We start from the raw sequence: 26,704 nt of genomic DNA, 5'->3' as shown, positions 1-26,704 counted from the left end.
TAGGTCATCAGCACGCAAATGTTTTATTACAGTGAATATTGAAATTAGAATAATATTTTTACCCCCCTCAAATATAGGTCTTTCTAAACATTTAAAGGGAAATGTAAACTTGTTTCTGGAAAGTCATTGATTGGGGTCCTTTATGGTAGTTACAATTGTGTAACACCAATTTATGTACTTGTGACTGTCACGTTCCTTATGTAGCCCCTAGTTTAAGGACCATATAGGAACTGTGAATAGTCCAAAGACTAAGATATCCTGTCCGATCTTGGAAGCTTAGCAGAGTTGGTCTTGGTTTGTTCTTGGGAGAGGGAGACTGACAATGAATACCAGAGGAAGGAAGTGGCAACACCACCTCTAGGACCTAAGAAAACTCTGAAAGTAATGAACTTGCAAATAATGTGAAGGCACATACACACACTCACACAAAGAGGAACATTGACACCACGGGTTAATTGCAGGGAGGAGGAAAATTGGCAAGAGCGTGCACATGGTGTTCCTATTGAACATGTATTCAATTTTCTGAACATACGCTGTACAAAATTGGTCCTATGCGGTCCAAAGCTGCCATTTACCTAATTACTTTGGGCAACATATGACGTATCACAATTAAACATGTTGCAAACTACAGTGTGTTACAATAACTGATGCCCAGAGGGCAACATTATAGGCTTTTTGAAGAAGCCATAACAAGATGAATTGCCTGTCTAGTCTTTTTAAAATATCTGGACCACTTATAAATATAAGGATGTGACCAGGAATGAGAGAGAGGGAAGAACATTGAACCTTTCAGCCTTTTCCATAGCTGGTTGGAAATAACGAAAGAGGAAGGCGACAAGGGAATGGAGGGCACTGGGATATTTCTTATTGTTCTGCTTGTGATTCTTCTGATTTTCTACTTTCTGAAACAGCAGTGGTCACGCCGACATTTTCCTCCTGGGCCTCTTTCTCTTCCTGTGATTGGAGGCATATGGAGAATTAACTTTGGAATTGGATGGAATTCAGGGACACTAATAAAGGTAATTCTTTCTAAACAATTAAGCAATAACTTTAAAATAGTTGTACATGCTTTTAAAAAAGATACGGTTTAGTCATGATGTTGGATAAGAGCTTCAAAGCTGGAAATTTGATGTACTATTAACCATAGGTAAAGTTAAAGGTTTCACCTGACGTTATGTCTAGTCATGTCTTACTCTGGTGGGTGGTGCTCACCTCCATCTTTAAGCCGAAAAGCCGGCATTGTCTGTAGACACCTTCAAGGTTACCTTCCCACCAAGGTGGTACCTATTGATCTACTCACATTTGCATGTTTTTGAACTGCTAGGTTGGCAGAAGCCAAGCCTAACAGCTGGAGGTCACTCTGCTCCCCGGATTTGAACCGCTGGTATTTTGGTCAACAAGTTCCCACCAGGGGCCCACACTATTAACCATATCTGCAAGGTATTTTCAGCACCAGGGACAGTTCCTTTAAGTTCAGGTTAGACCTCAGAGCTTCTTCTTTAGTCCACTGCCATTGGACCATCAGACGGTGCAAGTGCAATTAATTATGCCTGAAACCTGGAGATTCTCCTCCCTTGTTAAAGCTTTAGCTACTGTATGTGCATGTAGGAAGAAAGAAACAGATCTGACATTTAAACGATTGTGTGTTTTTTATCCAGAGTCAAGGTCTCAAAGTCATAGCTGATCAATTGATTAGGAGGTCTGAAGAAAGAAAAGTACTACTTTTCCACTTCTCAATCACTGAAGGAATGCCTCTAAAAACATCCTACTTGTAATTTTTGAAAACTTAAGATCTAATGGTTACTATTCTGAATTTTTTTATTTCCTGTAACTTGAAGAAAGATAACATTGTAAATACATGACTCAACATTCTGAAATTCCTATATTATTTATTTCTTAGGATGTTACAGCACAGGGGCAGTGAAATTCTGGTTGGCCTTATGTTACTTCTGACAAGCACCAGTTGTGGGAATAGGAAGAGACAATGCATTTGGTCTATAGAGAAAAGTTTAAAAGTTGTTTTTAAGTTATGTTGGCAATTGTAAGGATATCCAATTGAAATGTCAATAGGAATTGCAGTGATATTTCCTCACTCACTGGCCACTCATTGGCCACTGAAAACTGACAGTAAAGAACAATTGGAGTATTGTCAAAGGCTTTCATGGCTGGAATCACTGGGTTGTTGTAGGTTTTTTCGGGCCCTCTAGAACATGGCCATATAGCCCGAAAAAACCTACAACAACCCAAGAATTGAAGTTTTGCTCAGGATATTGTAGTACAAAAGCAGTGGGAAAAGAGATAATTAATTAATTAATTAATACTATGTGTGAATAAAAATAAACAATTTCCAAAAAGTCTCCCAGAGATACAACAAAAGAGCAGTGACATAATAATAACGATAACAACAACAACAATTTATTTGTAATCTGCCCTATTTCCCCGAGGGGACTCGGGACAGATTCCAACATACAATGGCAACACATTCACTGCCTCCATAAAACAAACAAAGACTGACATAAAATCCCAGAAAACTCCCGCATATGAAAATAACATTAAACACCTAACATCAAATTAAAACCTAACATCAATAAATTAAACTAGGCATAGTCAAACAAAATTATATAGGGGCTTAGTCCCCATGTAAGCCACCCAGAGTCTCTTCGGGGAGATGGAGGCAGGATACAAAAAGAATGTTGTTGTTGTTGTTGCTATTATTATTATTATTATTTAGTAGCATAAAATCTAAGCAAACATCCACATTGATTTAGAACAGTAAATTAGAGTTCACAAAAAAGTGTGGGTTGGTTGTGTAGTCAAATGATGGTCATAGGGCTGGCGTGGTCTCGGAGAGCCCAGATGCAAAATAGTTTTCAACCAGGGTCCGGTAGTGATCTCTTATTATTTAATCCTCCTCCTCTCCATATACTAATGAGAAGAAGTAGGCCTTCAGTTGTTTTATGAAGGAGAGGAGGGAGGGGGGCAGCTTTATTTCTTTAGGGAGAGAGTTCCAGAGGTGGGGGGCATCCACGGAGAAGGTTCTCTCTCTCGTTCCCACCAGCCGTACCTGAGATGAGGGGTCAGACCGAGAGCACGGCCTCCTTCTCTGACTGCAGTGCCTGAGCTGGTTTGTAAGAGGAGATCTGATTGTTCAAGTAGCCTGATCACATTATGTGATTAGCCCTGACTAAATGGACTGTATTTCTGATGTATAGTGGTCTGAGATGAGCTATTTTGAAAAAATACAGAGACCATGAGAATGGAAGTTCTCCACAATAATTAAGGGGAAATAGAGGGATAGGGGGCATTATGATGGTGAGAACCTGAAGATGGCTACCATTCCTTATGAGTCTGTCACCACTCACTGAAAAACCTCACCAGTAATATAGTCCGCTCACAAGAGAAGTCCTTGATTTATTGCGTAGGTTTCTACAGCAAGCAAGAAGTCGCTAGTGAAGTTTGTGCATGAAAATTCCAGTTTTCTACTCACTAGTGCTACCCACTCCCTCATGTCCATGCAGCTCAGTCCAGACTGCCACCAAAATCCCTTATCACATTTTCCCAAGTAATTCCAGCAATCCAGGGTCCAGTTCTACCTCCTTCTGACCTCAAACTGTCCTCAAACTGTCTGACCTCAAACTGTCAAATCTGATCCTGACACCAGAAATGATTGGCTTCATTTGATTGTAATCTTTTCCTTTGCTTTGAACCAAATTGCAGTTGTCAAAACAATATGGAAACATTTTTACTATGTGGATGGGAAATTTACCAGTAGTTGTTTTGTCTGGATTTGAAGCTGTGAGAGAAGGACTGGTTGATCACTCGGAAGAATTCTCAGAGCGGCCGCAGACTCCATATAGTTCACTGATAGGAAGAGGAAAAGGTAAGTTGTGAGGAGTTGTACTACTAGATCTTTCTCTGGAGAAACAACATGAGGAGATGTGATCATTTGAGGAAAATGTTTATCTGTTGGAACCAACTCTAAGAAAGTCACTTCTGGAAATGCAACTATGTAGTGTGATTGCCACCATGGTGTCGTGGTTTGAATTCTGGATTATGGACCTCATCACATTTGAGTCAAAATTGTGGGTGAAAATTGTGGGTGATCGCAGGGGGATTCACTATGGATTGTGGTGAATCTGGCAGGGCTGGGGGGAACCTGTCACCCCACACCTTGCATCACCCCTTACCTTATCCCACAGGGGGAAGCATAGCCACCCAGCTCCCCCCCCCCCCCATTCTTCTCAATGAGAACACGAAGAGCCTTCCTTGTTCTCGCTGCTCCCTCTTATTTATTATTTATTTATTTGCTATATCTGTATACCGCCCTTTTCAGCCCACAGGAGACTCAAGGCGAGTTACAGAGGCAACAATTCCATGCCCAACAACACCATAAAAACATTTAAAATATTTAAAAACATTATCATATAATATAAAACCATATATTGTGATAGTTTCACCTCAGTTCAGGGATGGAATCCCCCTCCCCCCCCCCCCCCCGGCCTGGGAAAATAGATCTACATTGTTGGATGGGATCCATGAGGCTCCATCTCTGAACTGTCTAGGATGGGCAATTTTGTCCATGTGATGAGGTGGTATGGCTCTGGAGATCAGGGTTCAAATTCCCTTACTGCTATGGAAGCCAATGGGTACCCTTGAGCAAGTCATACTTTCTGAGTCCCAGAGGAAGGCAATGGCAAACTCCTTTCATTTATTTTTGATAGGTTCACTTTGGAGTTGACATAAGTCATACATGTATTTGCACTATCCCTTGCCCAGCCCTTTTACAAGTTGCCACATCTATTTGTAACCCTGGCCATTGATCTAGTTGAATCTCTACTGAAGGAGCTACAATGAAATGTGTTTTTAATATTTTTTTTATCTTTCCTGTGTTTTAATAGAAGCTTTTTTGTATTTTATGGTGTTTTTAGTTTGCTGTTTCTTTGGTTTATTAAGATTAATTAGATTGTGTTATATTGTCGAATGTGTTTATCTTGATGTAATTGTCTGTATGGTTTCCGTCCGGCAATTGAATGTTTGCCTTACATGTTGGAAATCAGAGTCCCTGATGGTGCAAAGGGCTAAACCCTTGTGGCGGCAGGACCACTGACCAACAGGGGGAATGCAGGTTGAGCTCCCTGTGTCAGCTCCAACTCCCCGTGTGGGAATATGAGAAAAGCCTCCCACAATAAATAGATCTTAGATTCAAGCACCAGAGAGCAGTATATAGAAATAAAGGCTATATCAGAGGGAGAGATAAGAAATGGAGGAGGGTAGCTGTAGGCACAGAGATGAAGAAAACTGAAAACCTGGCTATTTGAACAGGCATTTGGATAGGCAGTGCAATGAATAAAGGAAAACGGAATTACGGATGGCGAGTTGGATCATGATTCTAGTTACGAGATGCGAATGAGTTGTTTATTGATGTGTAATTACTTAGTATATTATGGTGTTAATTGTTTTAAATAGTTTGTATGTTGTTAGCATTGAATTTTTGCTCCTGTTGTTAACCACGCTGAGTCGCCTACGGGCTGAGAAACTGCGGTATACAAATTTATTTATTTATTTATTTATTTATTTATTTATTTATTTATTGTGCTTATAGACCGCCGTTCTCAGTCCTGGGGCGACTCACGGCGGTGTACAACATGTAAAATAAGGTGCAATTTACAACATAAGCTAACATCAACTAGCAATATCAAAAACATCATCAAACAACAACATCAATATCAATAATACAATTACAACAAGTCATTCGCAACGTCTCATCGTTGAACCACAATCCAAATATCATTTTCTGAGTTCCGTTCCTATCGTCATTGCCAATTATTGCAGCACTTATTCAAACGCCTTCTCGAACAACCACGTCTTTAGTCTCTTGCGGAATGTCATAAGCGAGGGTGCCAGTCTGATGTCCACAGGAAGGGCGTTCCACAGCCGAGGGGTCACCACCGAGAAGGCCCTGTCTCTCGTCCCTGCCAGGTGTGCCTGTGAGGCAGGCGGGATCGAGAGAAGGGCCTCCCCGGACGATCTCAAAGTCCTCGTGGGCTCATAGGCCGAGATGCGGTCAGACAGGTATTTTGGGCCGGAACTGTTTAGGGCTTTGTAGGCCAACACCAGCACCTTGAATTGGGCCCAGTAGCAGATCGGCAGCCAATGGAGCTGGTACAACAAGGGCGTTGTATGCTCCCTGCGTCCCGCTTCTGTTAGTAACATGGCTGCCGTGCGCTGGACCAGCTGGAGCTTCCGGGCCGTCTTCAAGGGCAGCCCCACGTAGAGAGCGTTGCAGTAGTCAAGGCGGGATGTGACCAGAGCATGTACTACCGTGGCCAAGTCAGACTTCCCGAGGTACAGGCGCAGCTGGCGCACGAGCCTGAGCTGTGCAAATGCTCCCCTGGTCATCGCTGAGACCTGGGGCTCCAGACTCAATGATGAGACCAGGATCACACCCAAGTAAATAAATAAAGTAAATAACCTCTGAGGATGCTTGCCATAGATGCAGGCGAAACGTCAGGAGAAATGCCTCTAGAACATGGCTCCATAGCCCGAAAAAACCCACAAGAACCTAAAGTAAATAATAATTAATAATAATTTAATAATTAAAGTAAATAAATAAAATAAAATAAAATAAAATAAAATAAAATAAAATAAAATAAAATAAAATAAAATTTTGAGATGTTTTAATGGTGCTACACATACACGGAGGGCCATGACAGCTTGTGTGAGGGGTGTGTGCCTGACACAGAACACCCTGAAAATGCAGTTGGTTTGTGGCTCCAAGCAAAGGCCCTGCCCAGATGGAAGGCCATCTCTGTGACTGCCATTTTATCCTGCAAAACATTTTTGCCCACTGCTGTGTGGGCTTGTATACATTGCTATGGCCTGTAGTAAAGTATGTGTCTTCTAGAGTGGCAACCTAGCTATATTTGACCTGAATTTTGTAATTAATAATTGCATATTGATTCTGACCACCCTCAGGTATTGTGCTTTCAAATGGACATGTCTGGAAGCAACAGAGACGGTTCGGCCTAGTTACATTGCGGAAACTTGGAGTGGGGAAAAAAAGCATGGAGGCCCAAATAGAAGAGGAATCCCGACAGCTGGTAGAGGTTTTTGCACACAAAAAAGGTATGTCATGTTAGGAGGTGATGCTGATGTATCAGCCTGCAGACATTTTTGTTAGGCTTGGTTGATTTTTAAAAAATGGTTCAAAACTCGTTTTGGATGTAGGGGGCACAGGTAGTTCAATTCTAAAGTCACTTCTGAGATTTTTTTTTAAAAAAAATTCAAAACTTTCCAAAACTTCCAAAACTTCCAAACTGATTCATTAATGGCAGGCACGCATGCACATTAGGAAAAAAACCAGCACTGGCACAGGGGAAACTTCAGGGGATTCTCCCTCCCTCATTTTTAGACAAATCCTGATAAAACATGCTATAGTGATAGAACACATGGACCACTGTTAGCTCACCAAACAATGGCTGTGCTTAGCCACGTCCACCTCATCCCTCCTTGCATTGCCAGGGTAGGGAAAGCATGAGATTTTAAAACTTTTTAGGCTTTACCAAAGTTGCTTAATGGTTGTGAAATTTGAGAGACATCAGAACATTATGGAATATTTCTGAAAAAAAGGTAAGTGGTTCAAAATAGGATTTCTCCCCCCCCCCCCCCCGGCCCCTCTTTTCTGCATGGTTCAAAACTGCTTCAGAAATTAAAATTTGTTTTTTTCTGGGTTTCAGACTCTTCTGAATGAACCTACCCAACCCCAATTTTTATGTAGTCTGTGATGTGGAATATATCAATTTTGTTGCTTTCTGATATAATCATAAGTGGACAAAAATTCCCAATAGTTCCTTTCCTCAAAGGAAAATTCATATTAAGCATTTGCCTGATATTAATAGAACTTGATTTGCAGGGCAGCCATTTGATCCTGCATTGCCCATTACCAATTCAGTCTCCAACGTGATATGTGCCGTGACTTTTGGATACCGGTTTTCGCTTGAAGATGCAACCTTCAATAAACTGATAGATGCCCTGGCATATACCTTAAAATTTGCAGGCAGTCTCTTTCATTTGGTAAGCAATCATTTTCTTCCAGTTCCATCCATCCAAATAGATCTTACTAAGATGAAAAAAATTACAATAGTGTTTTGAGCATTAGATTTAGCCAATAGAGGGCAGAATAAACCCGAAGAGGTAAATCTTCACAGTTTACACTAGAGACGTATATATTTGACTATTTCATTCTCATGTGTGAAGATGAATGCATTCAAAGTTTTATCTCAGTGACAAAGAAAACAAAGGCTGGAATCCTCTTGAGGAGTCACATCTTTGTAACTAGACATAAGTTTATAGGGATTCCAATTGGAAAGGTCTCTAATGTCTGCACCCAGTCAAGGATTCGTTACTACATATCAGAAATAACAAAATGATTGATACATAATGATTGATGTGGAATGGGACAGATGGGATGTGTATTGGCCCCAAGGCACACTACATAAATTCTGATGAGCACCGAAGACGAATGCACATTGAATGCTCTTGCAGTGTTCAGTTACGCATCTTCACAATTCAGTAGCGTTTCCTAGCTTTTCCCATATTTATTTATTTCATGCATTTGTAGCCTGTCCTTCTCACCCCCAGAGTGAGGTTACATAATGTGATTAAATAATGTGACAGGTTAGACAGAATTCTGGTGCAATAATTTTGCAATTACCATCTTGAATTTGCACATCCCAAAGTATTTTGGGAAATTATTCCGCATTTTTTCTGTGTGTAAACATCGTAGAGGTTTATACCATTTTTCATAAAAGAAGACACACTGAGAATATTATGGGATGCATAAGGAATGACAGAGCTACATTATCAACATGATATGAAACAACGTTAGAGAAGTGTAACAATGAGGACTGAGCACAGGGCACTCAAGAATTTTCACTGACCTTTATTCACAATTACCAATGGCTCTGTTACAGACTATTATTAAGGTATAAGGGCAAGTTACCTTACAAAGTTACTGTTGCACAGCATGACTGTTTCACAATGAATATACTTAGATCTGTATAATTGTTCCAAACCCTTCCTAGGAATACAATCCTTGCACAATGTTACAATTCTACACTGCAGAGTGGCAATTTAGATTATGATTGTACACATTCTCACTAGGATACCAACCACTGTTTTTAAAGAGCCATAGTATTTTATGTGAAGAATTTCTGCTTTTTATGGGGGAAAGAATAGTCTGGAATAAACAATCCACACGGCTGCCTAGAAACTGTACTTCTTCACATAACAATGTGAGTGGAGGTAGCACCCAAAAAACCCATGTGAATCCTGTGCAAAATAATTTCCCTAAACAATTCAGGATGCTTTCTTGAAGACAAGAAAATGATGAGAAAATTCTCACAATTGAATGCTGAGAACTGGTTTTCCAACCAGAAAATGTATAACTTGCATACTTTCTGTTTTTGTGCTATGAAGACATTTCTGAGTTATAGGTACAAGATATCATGCGAGATATTATGCCTGATAAAGAGTCTGAAAATTGAGCAGAGGAGATGGGCCCAAACAGGGGAAGAGTAAGAGAGAAGAAAAGTCAGCCCATTGTATGCTAATCAAGGTGGTCAGTTGAAAAGATTCACACCTAGCCCAACTTACAAAAGCCTTTTGTCTCACCCTGGTCATTCCACAGATATATAAACCCCCTTTTTTCCCAGCTCCAGCAGACCTCTGAGGAAGCCTGCCATAGATGCAGGCGAAACGTCAGGAGAAATGCCTCTAGAACATGGCCATATAGCCCAAAAAAACCCACAAGAACTGAAGAAAAGGGACATTTTTAAGCAGCTGAAAAAGAGGAAGAACATGAAGTTTATTAGAAGTGCCAAAGAGCGGCAGTAGAGAATATGTGGTGGCTCTCCAGCCATAGCAAGAAATTGATGATGAACGGGAACAAGCATGCATTCCTCTATGCCTTGTATATAGCCAAGACATTTTCTTATTCTAAAGCAACTTGCGTGTGTGTCAAAGTGGCTTTTGCTGTGTTTCCTTGCCTCTACCCAACTAATGCCTTGGTCTTTATTGTAGCTATATGAAATTTTGCCATGGCTCATGAAGCATCTTCCTGGGCCTCACAAAGAGGCTTTTCGTGCTACAGAGATGCTGCTTTCATTAGCAAAGACAGAAATACAGAAACATAAGGAGCAAAATTCCTTTCACGAGCCACGGGATTTAATTGATTTTTACCTGCTTGAAATGGAGAAAGTAAGTATCTGGATTCTATCTAATTACAAACATTCCAAGAAATGAAATGGGACCTTGGTATCCACTGCGGTTTGGTTATAGGACTCCCATGGATACCAAAATATATAGATTCCTAACTACCATTAAGTACAATGGTGTAGTAAAATAGCAAAATGATTTGCTTTTTTGATTTTTTAAAATATTTTCAATATTGAATCCATGAATGCAGAAACCATAAATATGGAGAACCAATTGTCATTACATTCCCTGCTATGACTGAATACAACTTGTACTTCAATATCATGCTGGGTAGAGGAACAGCTGTGAAAAACTCTAGGATAGAAGGAGACATGGTGCTGGCACCTTAAACAGGCAACCCACCATGCTTCCAAGGGACTTTCTGGCCCTCTTGCCTTTTTCTCCATCTACTTGCTCATTTTCCTTACCTTTCTCTTCTCTCTTGTCTCCCTGTCTCTTTCTTTGGCAGATAGGGCACAGTGAAGGAAATTCTGGTAGACCACCACTGTGTGTCCTTTGCCTAAGAAAATCCTTTGTAATTCATTCGTTTGCCATAAATCAACAGACAACTTGAAGACACATGAACACAGATAGAAAGAAACATTTGAACAGAAGTTTTGTGGTCATTCCTAAGTTCTTACTTCAGCTTTCATATTTACAGGATCAGAAGAGGAATGATTCTACTTCCACATATGATGAAGAGAACCTGGCTCAGAATATTCATGACTTATTTATTGCTGGAACAGAAACAACTGCCACTTCTCTAAAATGGGCAATCCTTCTTTTGACAAATCATCCAGATATTCAAGGTAGGAGAGATCCCTGTTTTATCAGCTGCCTTGGATGGCCTAAGGACACACTCCCCCTGTCAAGTTCACTACATAGACAACCAAGGCTGTATCTCTTCCATGTCCCAGCCTAAAGCCAGACTGCACCATCTCCAGATAATCAATTTCCTCCATTTGAAACTGCCCAAAACTTGTTCAATTGAGTCGAGTCCAGTGATGTTTTTTTCAACAGCAGTTTTATTACAGCTACTTTTAAGCTAGCTGGAATCTTGCCTTCCTGTAAAGAAGCATTAACATTAATCTTCACCTACTTTTCTCCAGTTTGGGAAAGTGGCTTATAAAAAATTAAAAGCTCATTGTTAAAATAGGACAGGAAAATTGGATTGGGGAAAACAAGGCTCAGGATCCCACAGAGTCATGGAAATGACTCTATAGGACATGAATTCTTTGCAGAGAAAGTGGAATACAAATACTATGATTTGTGAGTTATGTATATTAAATTATAATGGATAGACCTGTATGAATTTTTCATTGCATATTGAACACATCCATAATATTCATGGATATATTCATAATACGGATTTCACCTTTTCCCACAGATAAGGTCTACAAGGAAATAGAAGATGTTTTGAGTTCCTCTTCCTTCAGCTATCAAGATCTAAAGAAGCTCCCTTATACAAATGCTGTACTTCATGAGATCCAGCGTTCAAAATATCCCTTGTTATTTGGGGTCCCAAGGCAAACAGCCAAAGATGTGAAGATGAGAGGTTGTCTCATCCCTAAGGTACAGGACTTCTTCATCATAAGACTGAGGAAGGAGTATAGACAATTTTGAGGGATGTACTCACACTAGAGTGAGCTGACATGGAAAAGTGATTTAAACATTGGTCTGGAGGCACATCTATGCTGATTACTTAACATTGATCAAAGGGAGCTTGAAAACAGGACGTCTGGATGACTCCTGTTGCAAATGACCTTTGGACTGGCTCAGCAGAGCTGTTATCTGCTTTCTTTTGGCTGAGCTTACATTAGGGCTCTTTGTTGACTGTTGCCTCTCTTCTTCCAACTGTACCTTTCCATATTCCACCCACTTCCCTATGTTCCAGGAATCTCAGCCTTCATTGCACCTGAACACGTATGACACTATACTGGGACACCACAGGGCTGTGTGTTGAGTCCTCTGCTTTTCACTTTGTACCCATATGATTGTATCTCCATCCACCATAGCAATATCATTACCAAATTTGCAGATGACACATCCATGGTGGGGCTTCTTATCTCTGAAGGGGATGAGTCTGCTTATCTGGATGAGGTGGGTTGGCTGGCCTAGAGAAAAATTCCAAAATGTTCTCCCGACATGGTAAATTTGGGTACCAAGGTAGACGCCCCCCCCCCCCCCGGATTGAAGGTGGTGCTGTTGAACGCCAGGTCTGTCAATGGTAAAACATCAATCATTCAGGACTTAATCCTTGATGAAAAGGCAGATCTGGCGTGCATCACAGAGACCTGGTTGGACGAAGCTGGGGGGGGGGTTAATCTCACCCAGCTTTGCCCACCAGGTTACACTGTGCAGCACCAACCAAGATCTGGGGGGTGGGGAGGCGGAGTTGCAATCGTCTATAAAGATTCCATCTCCTTGATCAGGGGCCCTTCCCTACAGTCAACCTTGTTTGAATGTGTCCACCTGAGGCTAGGAGACCGGGACAGAATAGGGATGCTGTTGGTGTACCGACCACCCCACTGCACCACAACCGCCCTACCTGAGCTTGCAGAGTTGGTCTCGGGCCTGGCATTGGAGTCCCGGCGGCTTATAGTGCTGGGGGACTTCAATGTCCATGCTGAGGCCACTCTTTCAGGAGCGGCTCAGGACTTCATGGCCACCATGGCAACTATGGGGCTGTCCCAGCTAGTATTGGGCCCTACCCACTGTGCTGGACACACACTTGACTTGGTCTTCTGTCAGGGTTGGGAAGATGTGGCGGTGTGGAGGAGCTGTCAATCACTCCCCAGGAGGCTTATGGATCCAGAGGGACTCCTGATGGCTCTTGGGGAGTTTTCCATCGCCTCGGCTGGTGATTCTGTCAATGCTCTGGTCTCTCATTGGAATAATGAGTTGACCAGGGCAATAGACACGATTGCTCCGGAGCGCCCCCTCTTAAGTCGCCGAACTAAATCATCTCCTTGGTTTAACGAGGAGTTGGTGGAGATGAAGCGAACAAAGAGGTGGCTAGAGAGCGTGTGGCAGAAAGATCCTAGCGAGTCAAACCGAACATGCCTGCGCCTTTATCAAAGGGCGTATGGCGTGGCAATAGAGGCCGCACAAAACTCCTTCTACTCAGCCAATATTGCATCCGCAAGGAACCATCCGGCTGAGCTGTTTCTTTTTTTTATTAAATATCTTTATTGAAAGTTTTTTTATAATACATCATACATCAGGCGTTACTTACTATTGTAAGGAAGGGGTGGGGGTGAACTGGAGTGGGAGTGTGTGGTAGGGATGAGAGAGGTGAGAGGTGAATCCATTTAAAAAACAAAGTTGACTTCCAATCTAGGTTGTGGGGCTGTCAAGTTCCTGAGCTTGCCGTTGTTGAGCTCAGCTTGCCGGCTGAGCTGTTTCGAGTAGTCAGAGGGCTGTTGAATCCCACCTCTCAGGATGGGTCGCCTGACGACTCAGCAGCTCGCTGTGAAGCCTTTGCTCAGTACTTTGTGGACAAAGTCGCTTTGATCCGTTCAGGCTTTGACACCATGTTAACGGCAGTCTCCGAGGATGTAACACAAGCATCTGCTTGTCCAGTTTTGATGGATTCGTTTCGATCTGTTCAACTCGAGGATGTCATTGGGATTCTTGGGGAGGCGAGGCCGACCACATGCATCCTAGACCCCTGCCCATCCTGGCTGGTCAAGGAAGCCAGAGGGGGCTTCTCAGAGCGGGTAAAGGTGGTGGTTAATGCCTCCCTTCGGGAAGGCAACATTCCAGCCAGCTTAAAACAAGCTGTTATAAAACCGCTGTTGAAAAAACCATCACTGGACCCCACTCAATTCGTCAACTTTCGGCCAGTTTCCAATCTCCCCTATTTGGGCAAAGTCCTGGAACGTGTGGTGGCCTCGCAACTCCAGGATTTCCTGGTAGACACGGATTATCTAGATCCGGCACAGCCTGGCTATAGGCCAGGGCATGGTACCGAGACAGCCTTGGTCGACTTAGTGGATGATCTTTGCCGGGAACTGGACAGGGGGAGTGTGTCCCTGTTGGTTCTGCTGGACCTCTCATCGGCCTTCAATACCGTCGACCACGGTATCCTTCTGGGACGCCTTGCGGGAATGGGCCGTGGAGATACTGCTTTGCAGTGGCTCCAGTCCTTTCTCGTGTGGCGATCCCAGAAGGTGTCGCTAGGGGACTCCTGCTCGACCCCACGGCCATTGTACTGTGGAGTCCCGCAGGGTTCAATACTGTCCCCTATGTTATTTAACATCTACATGAAGCCATTGGGAGAGATCATCCAGAGTTTTGGGGTGCGGTGTCATCTGTATGCAGATTATGTCCAACTCTGTTACTCCTTTCCACCTACTACTAAGGAGGCTGTTCAAGTCCTGAACTGGTGCTTGGCTGCTGTAACAGACTGGATGAAGGACAACAGATTGAAACTTAATCCTGACAAGACAGAGGTACTCCTGGTCAGTCGAAAGGCCGAACAGGGCATAGGGTTACAGCCTCTGCTTGACGGGGGTCACACTCCCCCTGAAGGCGCAGTTTCGCAGCTTGGGAGTGATCCTGGAGTCATCCCTGAGCCTGGAGCCCCAGGTTTCGGCAGTGGTCAGGGGAGCTTTTGCACAATTAAAACTTGTGCGCCAGCTGCGCCCGTACCTTGGGAAGTCTGACTTGGCCACGGTGATCCATGCTTTGGTTACATCCTGTTTAGATTACTGCAACGCTCTCTACGTGGGGTTGCCTCTGAAGACTTCCCGGAAACTTCAATTAGTCCAACGTGCATCAGCCAGGTTACTAACAGGAGCGGGGTACAGGGAGCATACTACTCCTCTGTTGCGCCAGCTCCACTGGCTGCCAGTCAGCTTCTGAGCACAATTCAAAGTGCTGGTCTTAACCTATAAAGCCCTAAACGACTCCGGCCCAATTTACCTGTCCGAATGTATCCTCCCCTATGAGCCATCAAGATTACTAAGATCATCTGGAGGGGCCCTGCTCTCGATCCCACCGGCCTCACAGGCGCAGCTGGTGGGGACGAGAGGCAGGGCCTTTTCGGTGGTGGCCCCTCAACTCTGGAACTCCCTTCCACTGGAGATCAGAACTGCCCCTTCAATCTTAATGTTCAGGAAACAGGTGAAAACCTGGCTTTGGGGATTGGCATTCAACGAATGAGCCATGATCCTGTGATATGGATGGATGACGACGAATAATGACTTTGATGACGACTGACCACTATAATCATATGATTGTATTTTTGTTATTTTAATTGTTTCAATGTTTTAATGTTTTAGTGTGATTTAGAAATATGATGTTTTAATGACGGTCTGTAATATTGATGTTGGAAACCGGCAGTCCTGCTGGCACAAGAGTTTAACCCATTTCACCACCGGGGGCTCATAATGAACTATAGAATGAACAGACCAGAAATTCAGCTCTTGGTCATAGATGGAGAGCAAGTTGAGCAGCTGGTCAGTTTCAAGTGCTACTGTTAAAGAGTATCTGATCTCGGGTACCCTTACAGCAGGATTGGTGAAAAGAGGCCAGGAGAGGCTGTACTCCTAAGGAGTGTCCTCAGACCATTCTTGGGGATCCATCTCACCCAGCATATTCTTTTTTTTTGAATTATGCCAGCTTATTGTACAGGGTGACAAAGACAAGGACAAAGAGACTGAATGATAGTTTTTATCCTAGAGCGGTGGCTATGTTGAACTCCATGGTTTCACACTGATGTGGCATAGGTAGGGGGTGTGGTGGGGGTGTAATGTGGATGGGCATGTGTGTTTTTTGTGGCTTGTACAGGGAAGGCATTTAAATTCATTGTGAAATAGCACAATGACTTGGTTTATGTATGTAAACCGCTTTGAGCCCCCCCCCCCCCCCCGGGTGAGAAAAGTAGTATATAAATACTGTAAATAAATAAATAAATAAATAAATAAATAAATAAATAAAGCGATTCTACTCTAGTCCTATCATAGGAAGTGCAAATTTAACATTTGTTTCTGCCTTTCAGGGGACAGCTATTATACCAAATCTACGCTCTGTTCTTCTTGATCCTGAGCATTGGGAGTCTCCTGAAAAGTTCAATCCAAATCATTTTTTGGACCAGGATGGACATTTTGTTGCTAGAGACGAATATCTGATATTTGGTGCAGGTAAAAATAGGTCATGATTTATCAGTGTATCTTCTAGGGAGTTTCTGTGATAAGATGTGCTTCGGCCTCTGTCCTTTGTGGGGCAGTGCAGTTGCTGTTCGTGAGCACATATCAATCAGGGCAGTAAGACATTCATTGCAATTATGGAACAATTAAGAACTATAAACTAAGGACCTCGTCACATGAAAGCAGAGAAAGTGGGAAAAAGTTGAGAGTATTGTCTTCTTTCATTCCCTACTGTCAAGGTCCCTTAACTTTCCGTCTTCAGGAATGGCAGACATCCCAAATCCTTTCTTGCCTTTCCTGCTTCTCTCCATCTTCTATTATTCAGAGTTTAGAGAAAGACATCAGTGATGTGTGTTCATATGTGTGAACAGGTTATTCTACTTTTTTAGTTTGCTTTGTTTTTCATTGGTAAGTCATGGCACTGTGAAAATGCTTTTAGGAAGAATGTTTACCTATGTAGTAGCTGTAGGTGTCCTTCTGTTTCCTTCTTAATTAAAACATCTTCTTTGCATTTCCTTTTCAATATTTGCATGTTGCCTCCCTCCTTTCCTTATTACATTTCTATTTTATTCATGCAAGAACAAGAATCAAGGAGATAGAAGTGACTGTAAGAGACACACAATGAAGGCACTCCTGAAAGATGCTCTTCCAACTTCTTACAATTATCCAATGATAGGGAATTCAACATCCTTTGATGCATTTTATGCCACTTTTAAGCAGCATGTTAAATCAATCAGTTTTTCTAAAATTTAGATAGAATGTCTTCTATTCTGAGTCAGATTGGTTACTTTAAGAGTGTGGAGTGGAACACGGCTTAACAATCCATAGTCCAGATTCCAGATCCATCCCTGTTTGCTGCATGGAATAGGTCAGTGTTTCTGTGTTCCTCCAGGTGTTTTGAACTTCAGCTCCCAGAAATCCCAGCCATCTTACCAGCGGTTAGGAATGATGGGAGCTGAAGTCCGAAACATCTGGAGAAGCACAATCTGAGAAACTCCAGGATAGATACTCACTTTCTACTTTTATTTCCCCTGCAGGGGCTCGGGTGTGTTTGGGGGAGCAGCTGGCAAGGATGGAGTTCTTCATCTTCTTGGTCAGCCTTTTGAGGGCCTTCCGCTTCCAGCTGCCTGAAGGAGTCAAAGAACTCAATGAAGAACCTGGGATAGGACTGACCACCTTGCCCCATCCTTATAAAGTGTGTGCTGTTCCTCGCTCTAGTTCATCATAAAACATTCAAAAATGATTACAATGGCTTATACTTGATTGTTGTCATTTTAAACCAAATTAACATTTTATTTGTTATTTCCAAGTTTTATCATGTACACAAAACCTGAATCATGCCTGTGATATAACTCAATTATAAAGAGATTCTGTATCATTCTGTTTTTCTTCCCCACACCCCAACAATGCCTAAGGTTAAATAATTCTTGCTCTGGATGGATGTGGGGCTAATGTGATATAGTGAGTTGTGGTTGTCTACTTCTCTGGGATATCTGGTTTGAAATCCTCATTTTTCCATGGAGACTCACTTGACCTTGGGAATCTATACTCTCATAGCCACAAACCTCATCTACACTGCCATCTAATGCAGTTTCATAATGCAGTTTAGGTGCATTGAACTGATGTTGAAAGTATTATAAAGTTTACAAAATTATATGGTTCATTGAATGTCTTTAGTAATGTTTAGTTAATGGGTTTGTACCTTTAACTGTTAGAATGCTTATAATTTAAGTCTTGTCAATTAGATACCAGTGGAGCTCATTACTGTTGTTCTTATAGTCTGCATCTGCCTGTATTCTATGGTCTCTGGGTGTTTTCTGTTTCTGCATTGGAACGGCAATAAAGTAAGCTTCTCATGATCATATTGCTTTGGGCTATGCTTCTGCTGTAGCATTATTTTTATTATGATATTTTGCAATATGAATATCATAACTCTGTTTTGTTTAATCAGGAGGGTGGGGTTTGAATTAGATACAAGGTTTTGTGTATATGATGTCCGACTTTGAGCTGTTGGGGTGCACTTCCCATTATCCCCAGTCTGTATGGCTGCAGATGTTGTCATTCAGTATCATCTGGGGACCTAAACCGAATAAAAGCTGAAACACACTGACGGCTATATAAGGACTTAATCACATGGGCAAATTTACCTATCGTACAACGCTTTCAGCACAGTTCAAATGACGTATAGCTACTTCTGACAGGACTCCATTCCTGGGCTGTGCTGAAAGCCTCATATGGTGGATCAACAAGAGCATTGGCCTTGAATTTTGGAATTGTAGTTCACCTCCATCCAGAGAACACTGTGGACTCAAACAATGATGGATCTGGACCAAACTTGATAGGAATACTCAATATGCCCAAATGTGAACACAGATGGAGTTGGGAAATAGACCTTGACATTTGGGAATTATATACAAGAGCACAGGAAACTTCCCTAGATTTAGAAGTCATACAGCAGTTTGGTACCAAGTAGCACATTCACACTTTCTCATTAATTCATCCTTATACTCACCACAGACTCCTCCCAAAGAGATGATCAATTCCTTCATAGAAGCAATGGGTGGCAGATGCAATGCTTTTTCTGGTACACATGAGCCTCTGGAAAGCCCTCTATATATTACTTTCAGGTGTATCTCAGTCCATATTTTACATCAGTTGTATTCCACATTGCTTTCAGTTCTTGGCCCGTAACAATAACAGACAGTTCCTCCCAGGTCTTGGTACTTGGAACACTCCCTTGTACCAGTTGGGTGGTGTCCTTTGTTATTTCCAATTCAATTCATCATTTTGGATAGGTTACTCTTCCAGGTGCTGGTGCTCCCTGTTTCTACCAGTATAATAAAATCATAGAGTTGAAAGAGATCACGTGGGCCATCCAGTCCAACCCCATTCTGCCAAGAAGCAGGAAAATTGTATTCAAAGCACCCTCACAGAAGGCCATCCAGCCTCTGTTTAAAAGCCTCCAAAGAAGGAGCCTCCACCACACTTCGGGGCAGAGAGTTCCTCTGCTGAACAGCTCTCACAGTCTGGAATCTCCTTTCTTGTAGTTTGAAGCCATTGCTCCATTGTGTCCTAGTCTCCAGGGCAGCAGAAAACAACCTTGCTCCCTCCTCCCTATGACTTCTTCTCACATATTTATACATGGCCCTCATCATGTCTCATCTCAGCCTCTTTCTGTCTCCAATTCATCAGGTTGAAAAGTTAATTTCAAGGATTGACAATTCCTCGCTTCAATTGCCAAAAGTCTCCACATTGCAGTTCTCTATTTGCAATAGTATTTTCATTGTATACTAGCGGTCCCCTGCCATGCATTGCTGTGGCCCAGTCTGGTGATCTGGAAAATAAAGTAATGAGAAAGTGTGGGTTTCTAATATATATAATGTCTTTCTGCTGAAAAATCATTAAATGCTAATCAAGGTGGCAAGTTGCAACATTCACACATGCCTCAAGAAGACAAGAGTTCTTTCTCGCACCCTGGACATTCCACAGATACATAAACCTCACTTGCCTTGTTTCCAACAGACCTCACAACCTCTGAGGATGCCTGCCATAGATGTGTGCAAAACATCAGGAGAGAATACTTCTGGAACATGACCATTCACAGCAACTCAATATCATTGATTGATATATACAGCTGCACAATCTGAATGTGTCATCACTCACCTCCTCTGCTGCTTTTCAGCTGCTCAGAAATGGCCAAGGGACTGATTGTTTCCGGGACAACAAATCAAATAAATGATTTGGAGTATCATACGGCAGACTAATGGTTTCGCAATTACTAAACAGAATGTCCACTTGTATTTCATTATCTTGGTTTGGTCTATGTGCCCATAAATTTTTATCATATTGATAATAGGATAGACTGTTTAGGTTAGGAGTAAGCCCTGAGACAAACACTCTTAAGTCTCCGGCAATATCATTAATGTTATGTATCAAATACCAATTACAGAGCGTCATGCCCTTGGATTGGCAACACTATTGGTAAATAAGAATTAATTTTAAAATAATCATATTAATAAGATCTAATGGTCTTGGAAGTGGTCTGAACTCATTTCAAATGATGATAAGCTTGCACATTGAGTTATAATTAGAAACATGTGATGTGATTATTTCATTTCCTTGGAACCATGAAGAGTGCCAACTGTTAGTACTCACTCAGCACACATGTAGGTTATATTTACCAAAACACGTTGCAGTGGCACATTAGTTTCTAAGATTACCATCACAACCAAAGGACTGATCACATTAGTTATTTTTTATTAATTTTTACATTTAATCCAGTTTTTCTCAACCTTCCTAATGTCCCGACCCCTTAATACAGTCCCCCCTGTTGTGGTGACCCCCAACCATAAAATTATTTTCCATGCTACTTCACAACTGTAATTTTGCTGCTGTTTGTTGGAAAGCAAGAGTCATGGCCATATCGAAACCAGGAAAAGACCATAATGATCCAAAAAGCTATAGACCATTCTCCTTGTCGTGCCATCTTTACAAAGTTCTAGAGATACTTATTTTGCATAGAATACTGGAAAATAATAATAATAATAATAATAATAATAATAATAATAATAAAACTTTATTTGTATCCCGCTACCATCTCCCCAAAGGACTCGGTGCAGCTTAAATGAGGCCAAGCCCACAGCACATCAATAAACAAAGGCGATAACAAATAGTCAATACAAAACAGTTAAAATAAACTCGAAAACAGAAAATACACAATAAGCAATACACAATAACAATATCAATAACATACAGCATTAAAAACCTATGGCTGGGCCAAATGTAATAATTAAAATTTAAAAATGCTGGGCATGAACAAGGTAGGCTAAACTAGGGTTTTCAGAGAAAGATGAAGGTGTGCAGACAATTCTAAATCAATATTAAAGTGCATTTGAGGACATGTTGCTACCCCCATGTATGATTCCACAGCAAGCTGGTTTCAGGAAAGGCAAAAACTGCACATCACAAGTTTTGAACCTGACTCAGCAAATAGGAGATGGTTTTGAAAGGCAGCAGATTACAGGAACTGTTTTCATAGATCTATCAGAAGCTTGTGACAAATCATCACATTCTCCTGAGAAAAAAAATATAATATCACAAAGGACTACCACCTCAGTTACTCCATAGGAAATCTGCTACAATACATGAGCTTTTTTGTTGTGTTCCAGGACCAGAGAAGCAGATGGTGTAAATAGAAGAATGGCCTGCCTCAAGGGAGTGTGCTTGCTCCATCAATGTTTACACAAATGATCAGTCACTGCCAAAAGGGACAGAGATTTTCATCTCCAGCCTTGGTCCTTTCATTATTGGCTACTACTTCCCGATGGATGTCAGGTGGTGCAATAGTAGCTAAACAGTATAATTTCTCCAGTGGTGTAGGGTGTAGCCATCCTGTGATAATGCAGCATGTCTCATTGAGAGTCACATCCACTGTTTTAACATAGTGAGATATGTTCCACACTGGTCACGCTTACTTAACAGCAGTGTAGCCAAGCGCAAGAGCAGATATCATCACTGTGCCTGGTTGTGATCCTGAGGTTGTGTCAGTCAGCTTCCATATGATATTATTTCTAGCACCACTTTTTTGCTTGATATTCAGGCAGTGCTTCTTGTAAGTCAGAGAATGGTCCAGGGTAACTCCTGGGCATTTTGGTGTGCTGCAATGCTCCAGTAGGATTCCTTCCCAGGTAATCTTCAGAGCTCGAGATGCTTGTCTGTTCTTAAGGTGAAAAGCACAAGTCTGGATTTTAGATGGATTAGGAATTTGCTGGTTTTTCCTGTAATAGGCAGTAAGAGCACCTACAGCCTCAGAGAGCTTCTGTTCAACCATTTCAAAGTTCCCTGCTTGAACGGTGATGGCATGATATTTGGATATCGGCCAGCACCCCAAAGCTTTAAATCAAGAAACAGCTTTATAATTTCCACAAATATACTCACAGGAACACCTCAGCAAGCATGCATCCAAAAGTGACAGATTAAAACCTGGAATTTCAATCCGTGGGTGATACCAGATGAGAGACTCCCCCCCCCCCCCCCCCCGGGCAGACAGAAGACTGGGCAACTTGGAAGGCACTGAACAGACTGCACTCTGGCACCACAAGATGCAGAGTCAATCCTCAAAAATGGGGCTACAAAGCAGAGTCCATGACATGCGAGTGTGGAAAAGAGCTCACTTAATACAATGCAGCCTGAACCCTGTCAAATGCACAATGGAGGACCTTCTTACAACAACACTAGAGGCACTTGAAGTAGCCAGCTTCTGGTCAAAGGACATTTAGTATAATTCTACATTTTTAACTTTGCGTTTTTAAATACATTATAACACCACCCTCATTTTGCTTCTGACACAATAAATAAATAACAATATTCGTTTCAGTTTTTCAGATTTCTTTTCCCCAAATACTAGCTGAGATGCAGGTGTCATTTTTATGTCTGCTTTATCCAACATATAATTAAACAAATGTATTCAGCTTCTGTATAATCTCCTTATCTCCCCTTAGTAATCTTTTCTTTGCCATATACTTTATAGACTCCTGACAATTATTCCCTCCTTGTGTACTCTTTGTCTACTCAAGCCTCTCATTTCTTGCTTCGTTGACACTGTTGTTTAACCCTGCTGATGACTTTGGTAGGTTTTTTTTCTGTGTCTGATGTTCATGTTGATGTTCATGATAGGATTGAGGATGAGACTTTGCTTGGACCTGAGTTATGCTCAGATGAGAGGCCTGAGCTGTCTCAGGAAGATTCACAAGGCCACATTCTTGGGAGAGGCCCTTCACAGCTTTTCTCAGAACAGCTGCCTGAAGATGATTTGTCAGGTGCAGAAGTTAATGAGAGAGAAGATAATGAAATCTTGGACAGAAAGCAAAGTTTTAGTAAATAGAAACAAAATTTTCAAAGACTGAGACCATTAGCTCGTCTATAGCAAAAGAGAGATAACAAACCATTATCTGCTGGGAAGGTCAAGAGAAATGCTTTCCTTTCAGTTTTGAGATCTGAAAAAGCTTTACAAGGATTCTTGGGAAAGAGTTGCCTCAGTCAGATCAAAGTTATTTTATCACAGTATTGCTTTTAAGTGCTCTTAGTTTCATTTTGCCAAACCTAAGATTTGTCTATGAGATTTTCCTGCTGTCTTGTTTTATGGATTCCAGTGTCTAGTTTCATGGATTTTTTATGTTTCAGTTGAAGCTTATGGTATATTTTGCATATTGGACCTTTAATGTTTTTTTCTATTTTTAACTGCTTTGCCTACATATATTATTCAATAAACCGCTTGCTGATTTTACCAAGTTGGTGTAGTGTTTAAGGTCAGAAGTGTTCCTGCTTTGGCATACGACAACACCTTTCTGGCATACGACAACACCTTCATGTTCACATTTATAGGTGTTGCACTCCAGGACAGAAATAACTCTCTGACTTTAAAACACCACACGTTGAGTAGAGAAAAACAACCCTTTTGTTGAAGATAAGTAAAAGCAGCAAAGTAAAAAAGCACTTTAAAGGAATAGGTAAATGCAATTAGGAAAGAAGATAAGCAGGAACAAATTAGTCCAAGATAGGGTTCAGCAAAGTCCAAAAACAAAGTCCACATTTCTTTAATAAAATCCAAAGAAATGGGAAACATTAATCCAAGGCATGAATATGTAATAACAAGAGACAAAGAGTCAAACTATGAAACAAGAATTTAAAAGGAAATGTAAACTTTATTTCTGGAAAGTCATTGACTGAGGTCCTCTATGGTAGTTGCAATTGTGTAACATTAATTTGTGCACTTGTGACTGTTATGTTTCCTATGTAGCCCCTAGTTTAGGGGCCATATAGGAACTGTGAATAGCCCAAAGATGAGATATCCCCTCTGATTATGGAAGCTTAGCAAAGTTAGCCTTGGTTTGTTCTTGAGAGAGGGAGACTGCCAATGAATACCAGAGAAAGAACAGGCAAACCACCTCTAGGACCTAAGAAAACTCTGGAAGTAACGAACTTGCCACAACTGAACACACAATGTGAAGGCACACACACACACACACTCACACACAGAGGGACCATTAACTCCCTGGATTAATTGCAGGGAGGAGGAAAACTGGCAAGAGGGTGCATGTGGTGTTCCTATTACATGAGGTCCTGCTTGGATGCCAATTTGACTCCCTTGTGTGATAAGGTCATTAGAATCATTGAGTTGGAAGAGACCTCATGGGCCATCCAATCCAACCCCCTGCACAGAAGCAGAAAAATTGCATTCAAAGCACCCCCGATAGAAGGCCATCCAGCCTCTGTTAAAAAGCTTGCAAAGAAGGAGCCTGCACCACACTCCGGGGCAGAGAGTTCCACTGCTGAACGGCTCTCACAGTCAGGAAATCCTTCCTAATGTTCAGGTGGAATCTCCTTTCTTATAGTTTGAAGCCATTGTTCCGTGTCCTAGTCTTCAGGGCAGCAGAAAACAAGCTTGCTCCCTCCTCATTGTGGCTTTCTCTCACATATTTATACATGGATATCATGTCTCCTCTCAGGTTTCTCTTCGTCAGGCTAAACATGTGATGTCTCATGTACAGATATATTGAATATGTATTCAATGTGATATGTTATTTTTTCCCTGAACATACATTGTATAAAATTGGTCCTATGCTGTTCAAGGCTGCTTTTTACCTAATTACTTTGGGCTACATATGACATATCACAATTAAACACGTGGCAAAATACTGTGCTTTACAATGACAAAGGGCAACATTAGAGGCTTCTTGGAGAAGCCATTACAAGATAAATTGCCTGTCCATTATTTATAAAATATCTGGACTACCTATAAATGTAAGGATTTTTTTTTTGTCGTGTCAGAAGCGACTTGAGAAACTGCAAGTCGCTTCTGGTCTGGTGTGAGAGAATTGGCCGTCTGCAAGGACTTTGCCCAGGGGACGCCCGGATGATTTGATGTTTTTTATCATCCTTGTGGGAGGCTTCTCTCATGTCCCCACATGAGGAGCTGGAGCTGATAGAGGGAGCTCATCCGCCTCTCCCCAGATTCGAACCTGCGACCTGTCGGTCTTCAGTCCTGCCGGCACAGGGATTTAACCCACTGCACCACTGGGGGCTCCTCAATGTAAGGATGTGATCAGGAATAAGAGAGAGGGAAGAACATTGAACCTTTTGACCTTTTCCATAGCTGGTTGGAAATAACGAAAGAGGAAGGCAACAAGGGAATGGAGGGGACTGGGATATTATTTTATTGTTCTGTTTGTGATTCTTCTGATTCTCTACTTTCTGAAACAGCAGTGGTCACGCCGACATTTTCCCCCTGGGCCTCTTTCCATTCCTGTGATTGGAGCCATATGGAGACTAAACTTTGGAATTGGGTGAAATGCAGAGACACTAATACAGGTACTTTTTTTCTAAATAATTAATCAATAACTTTAAAATAGCTATAGATACTTTTTTTTTAAAAAAAAAGATACAGTTCAGTCATGCTGTTGGATAAGAACTTCAATGCTAGAAATTTGATGTGTTATTAACCATATCTGCAAGATATTTTCAGCACCATGGACAGTTCCTTTGAAGTCCAGGTTGGACCTCAGAGCTTCTTCCATGGCCCGCTGACATTGAAGCCATCAGCCAGGGAAAGGGCAATTAATTATGCACTTGATGATCCTGGTAGTTTTTTCCTACCTTTTCTGACTTGTGCCATTATGTTTTAGCTGAGCTTCTATTACTTGCTTGTCATTAACACCCAAGTATTTGGGAGACAGATAACCATCTTGATTTCCCTTTCAGCTTTTTGATGGTTATCTCATGTCAAGAACAGTTTCTTCTTTATTATACAGATGTAACTGTATTCAAATTCCTAATTGGATGTGTTTACATCTTTCTGATTTCAAATATTTGGAGGACACCCTTCTGTGTAACTGAGGACTTATTTCATATTCATTCGTATGTGATCGGCATGCAAATATTTCATTACAGTGAGCACTGAAATTACAGTAATATTTTCCTTCCCCAAAAGATACCTATTTATAAATATTTGAAAGGAAATGTTACCTTGTTTGTGGGAAATTCAGAGGCTGGAGTCCTCTATGGCAATTATAGTTGGGTAACGCAGAGTTATGCATTGTGACTGTCATGTTATTTATGTAGTTCCTAATTTAGGGACCATATAGGAAGTGTTAAAGGCCTAAATATCCCAAAAGCACCTGTTTCTGTCTAAGCAGGACCAGCCCTGGTTAGTTCTTGGAAGGGGGGACTGCCAATTAATGCCAGAGGAAGGAAAAAACAGAATCATCTCAGTTCCATCTTGTCTCCTGTGCTTTACTAAT

At 41.6% G+C, this 26,704-nt stretch overlaps 1 protein-coding gene across 1 annotated transcript; it reads left to right on the top strand.

Annotated features, from left to right (window-relative positions):
- The first annotated feature begins 699 nt into the window (after positions 1–699).
- On the top strand, positions 700–17,832 carry LOC132769797 (cytochrome P450 2J6-like). Its single transcript, XM_067466087.1, has 9 exons — positions 700–1,019; positions 3,718–3,880; positions 6,976–7,125; positions 7,913–8,073; positions 10,081–10,257; positions 10,916–11,063; positions 11,642–11,826; positions 16,259–16,400; positions 17,444–17,832. The coding sequence occupies exons 1-9, from the start codon at positions 843–845 to the stop codon at positions 17,632–17,634; spliced, it is 1,494 nt and encodes a 497-aa protein (XP_067322188.1). The 5' UTR covers positions 700–842; the 3' UTR covers positions 17,635–17,832.
- Positions 17,833–26,704: the final 8,872 nt, after the last annotated feature.

This window comes from Anolis sagrei, chromosome 3 (genome assembly GCF_037176765.1).
Source record: "Anolis sagrei isolate rAnoSag1 chromosome 3, rAnoSag1.mat, whole genome shotgun sequence".
Lineage (NCBI taxonomy): Eukaryota > Metazoa > Chordata > Lepidosauria > Squamata > Dactyloidae > Anolis > Anolis sagrei.
The sequence above is the reverse complement of the archived record's forward strand: the minus strand, read 5'-3'. Positions and strand labels throughout refer to the sequence as shown.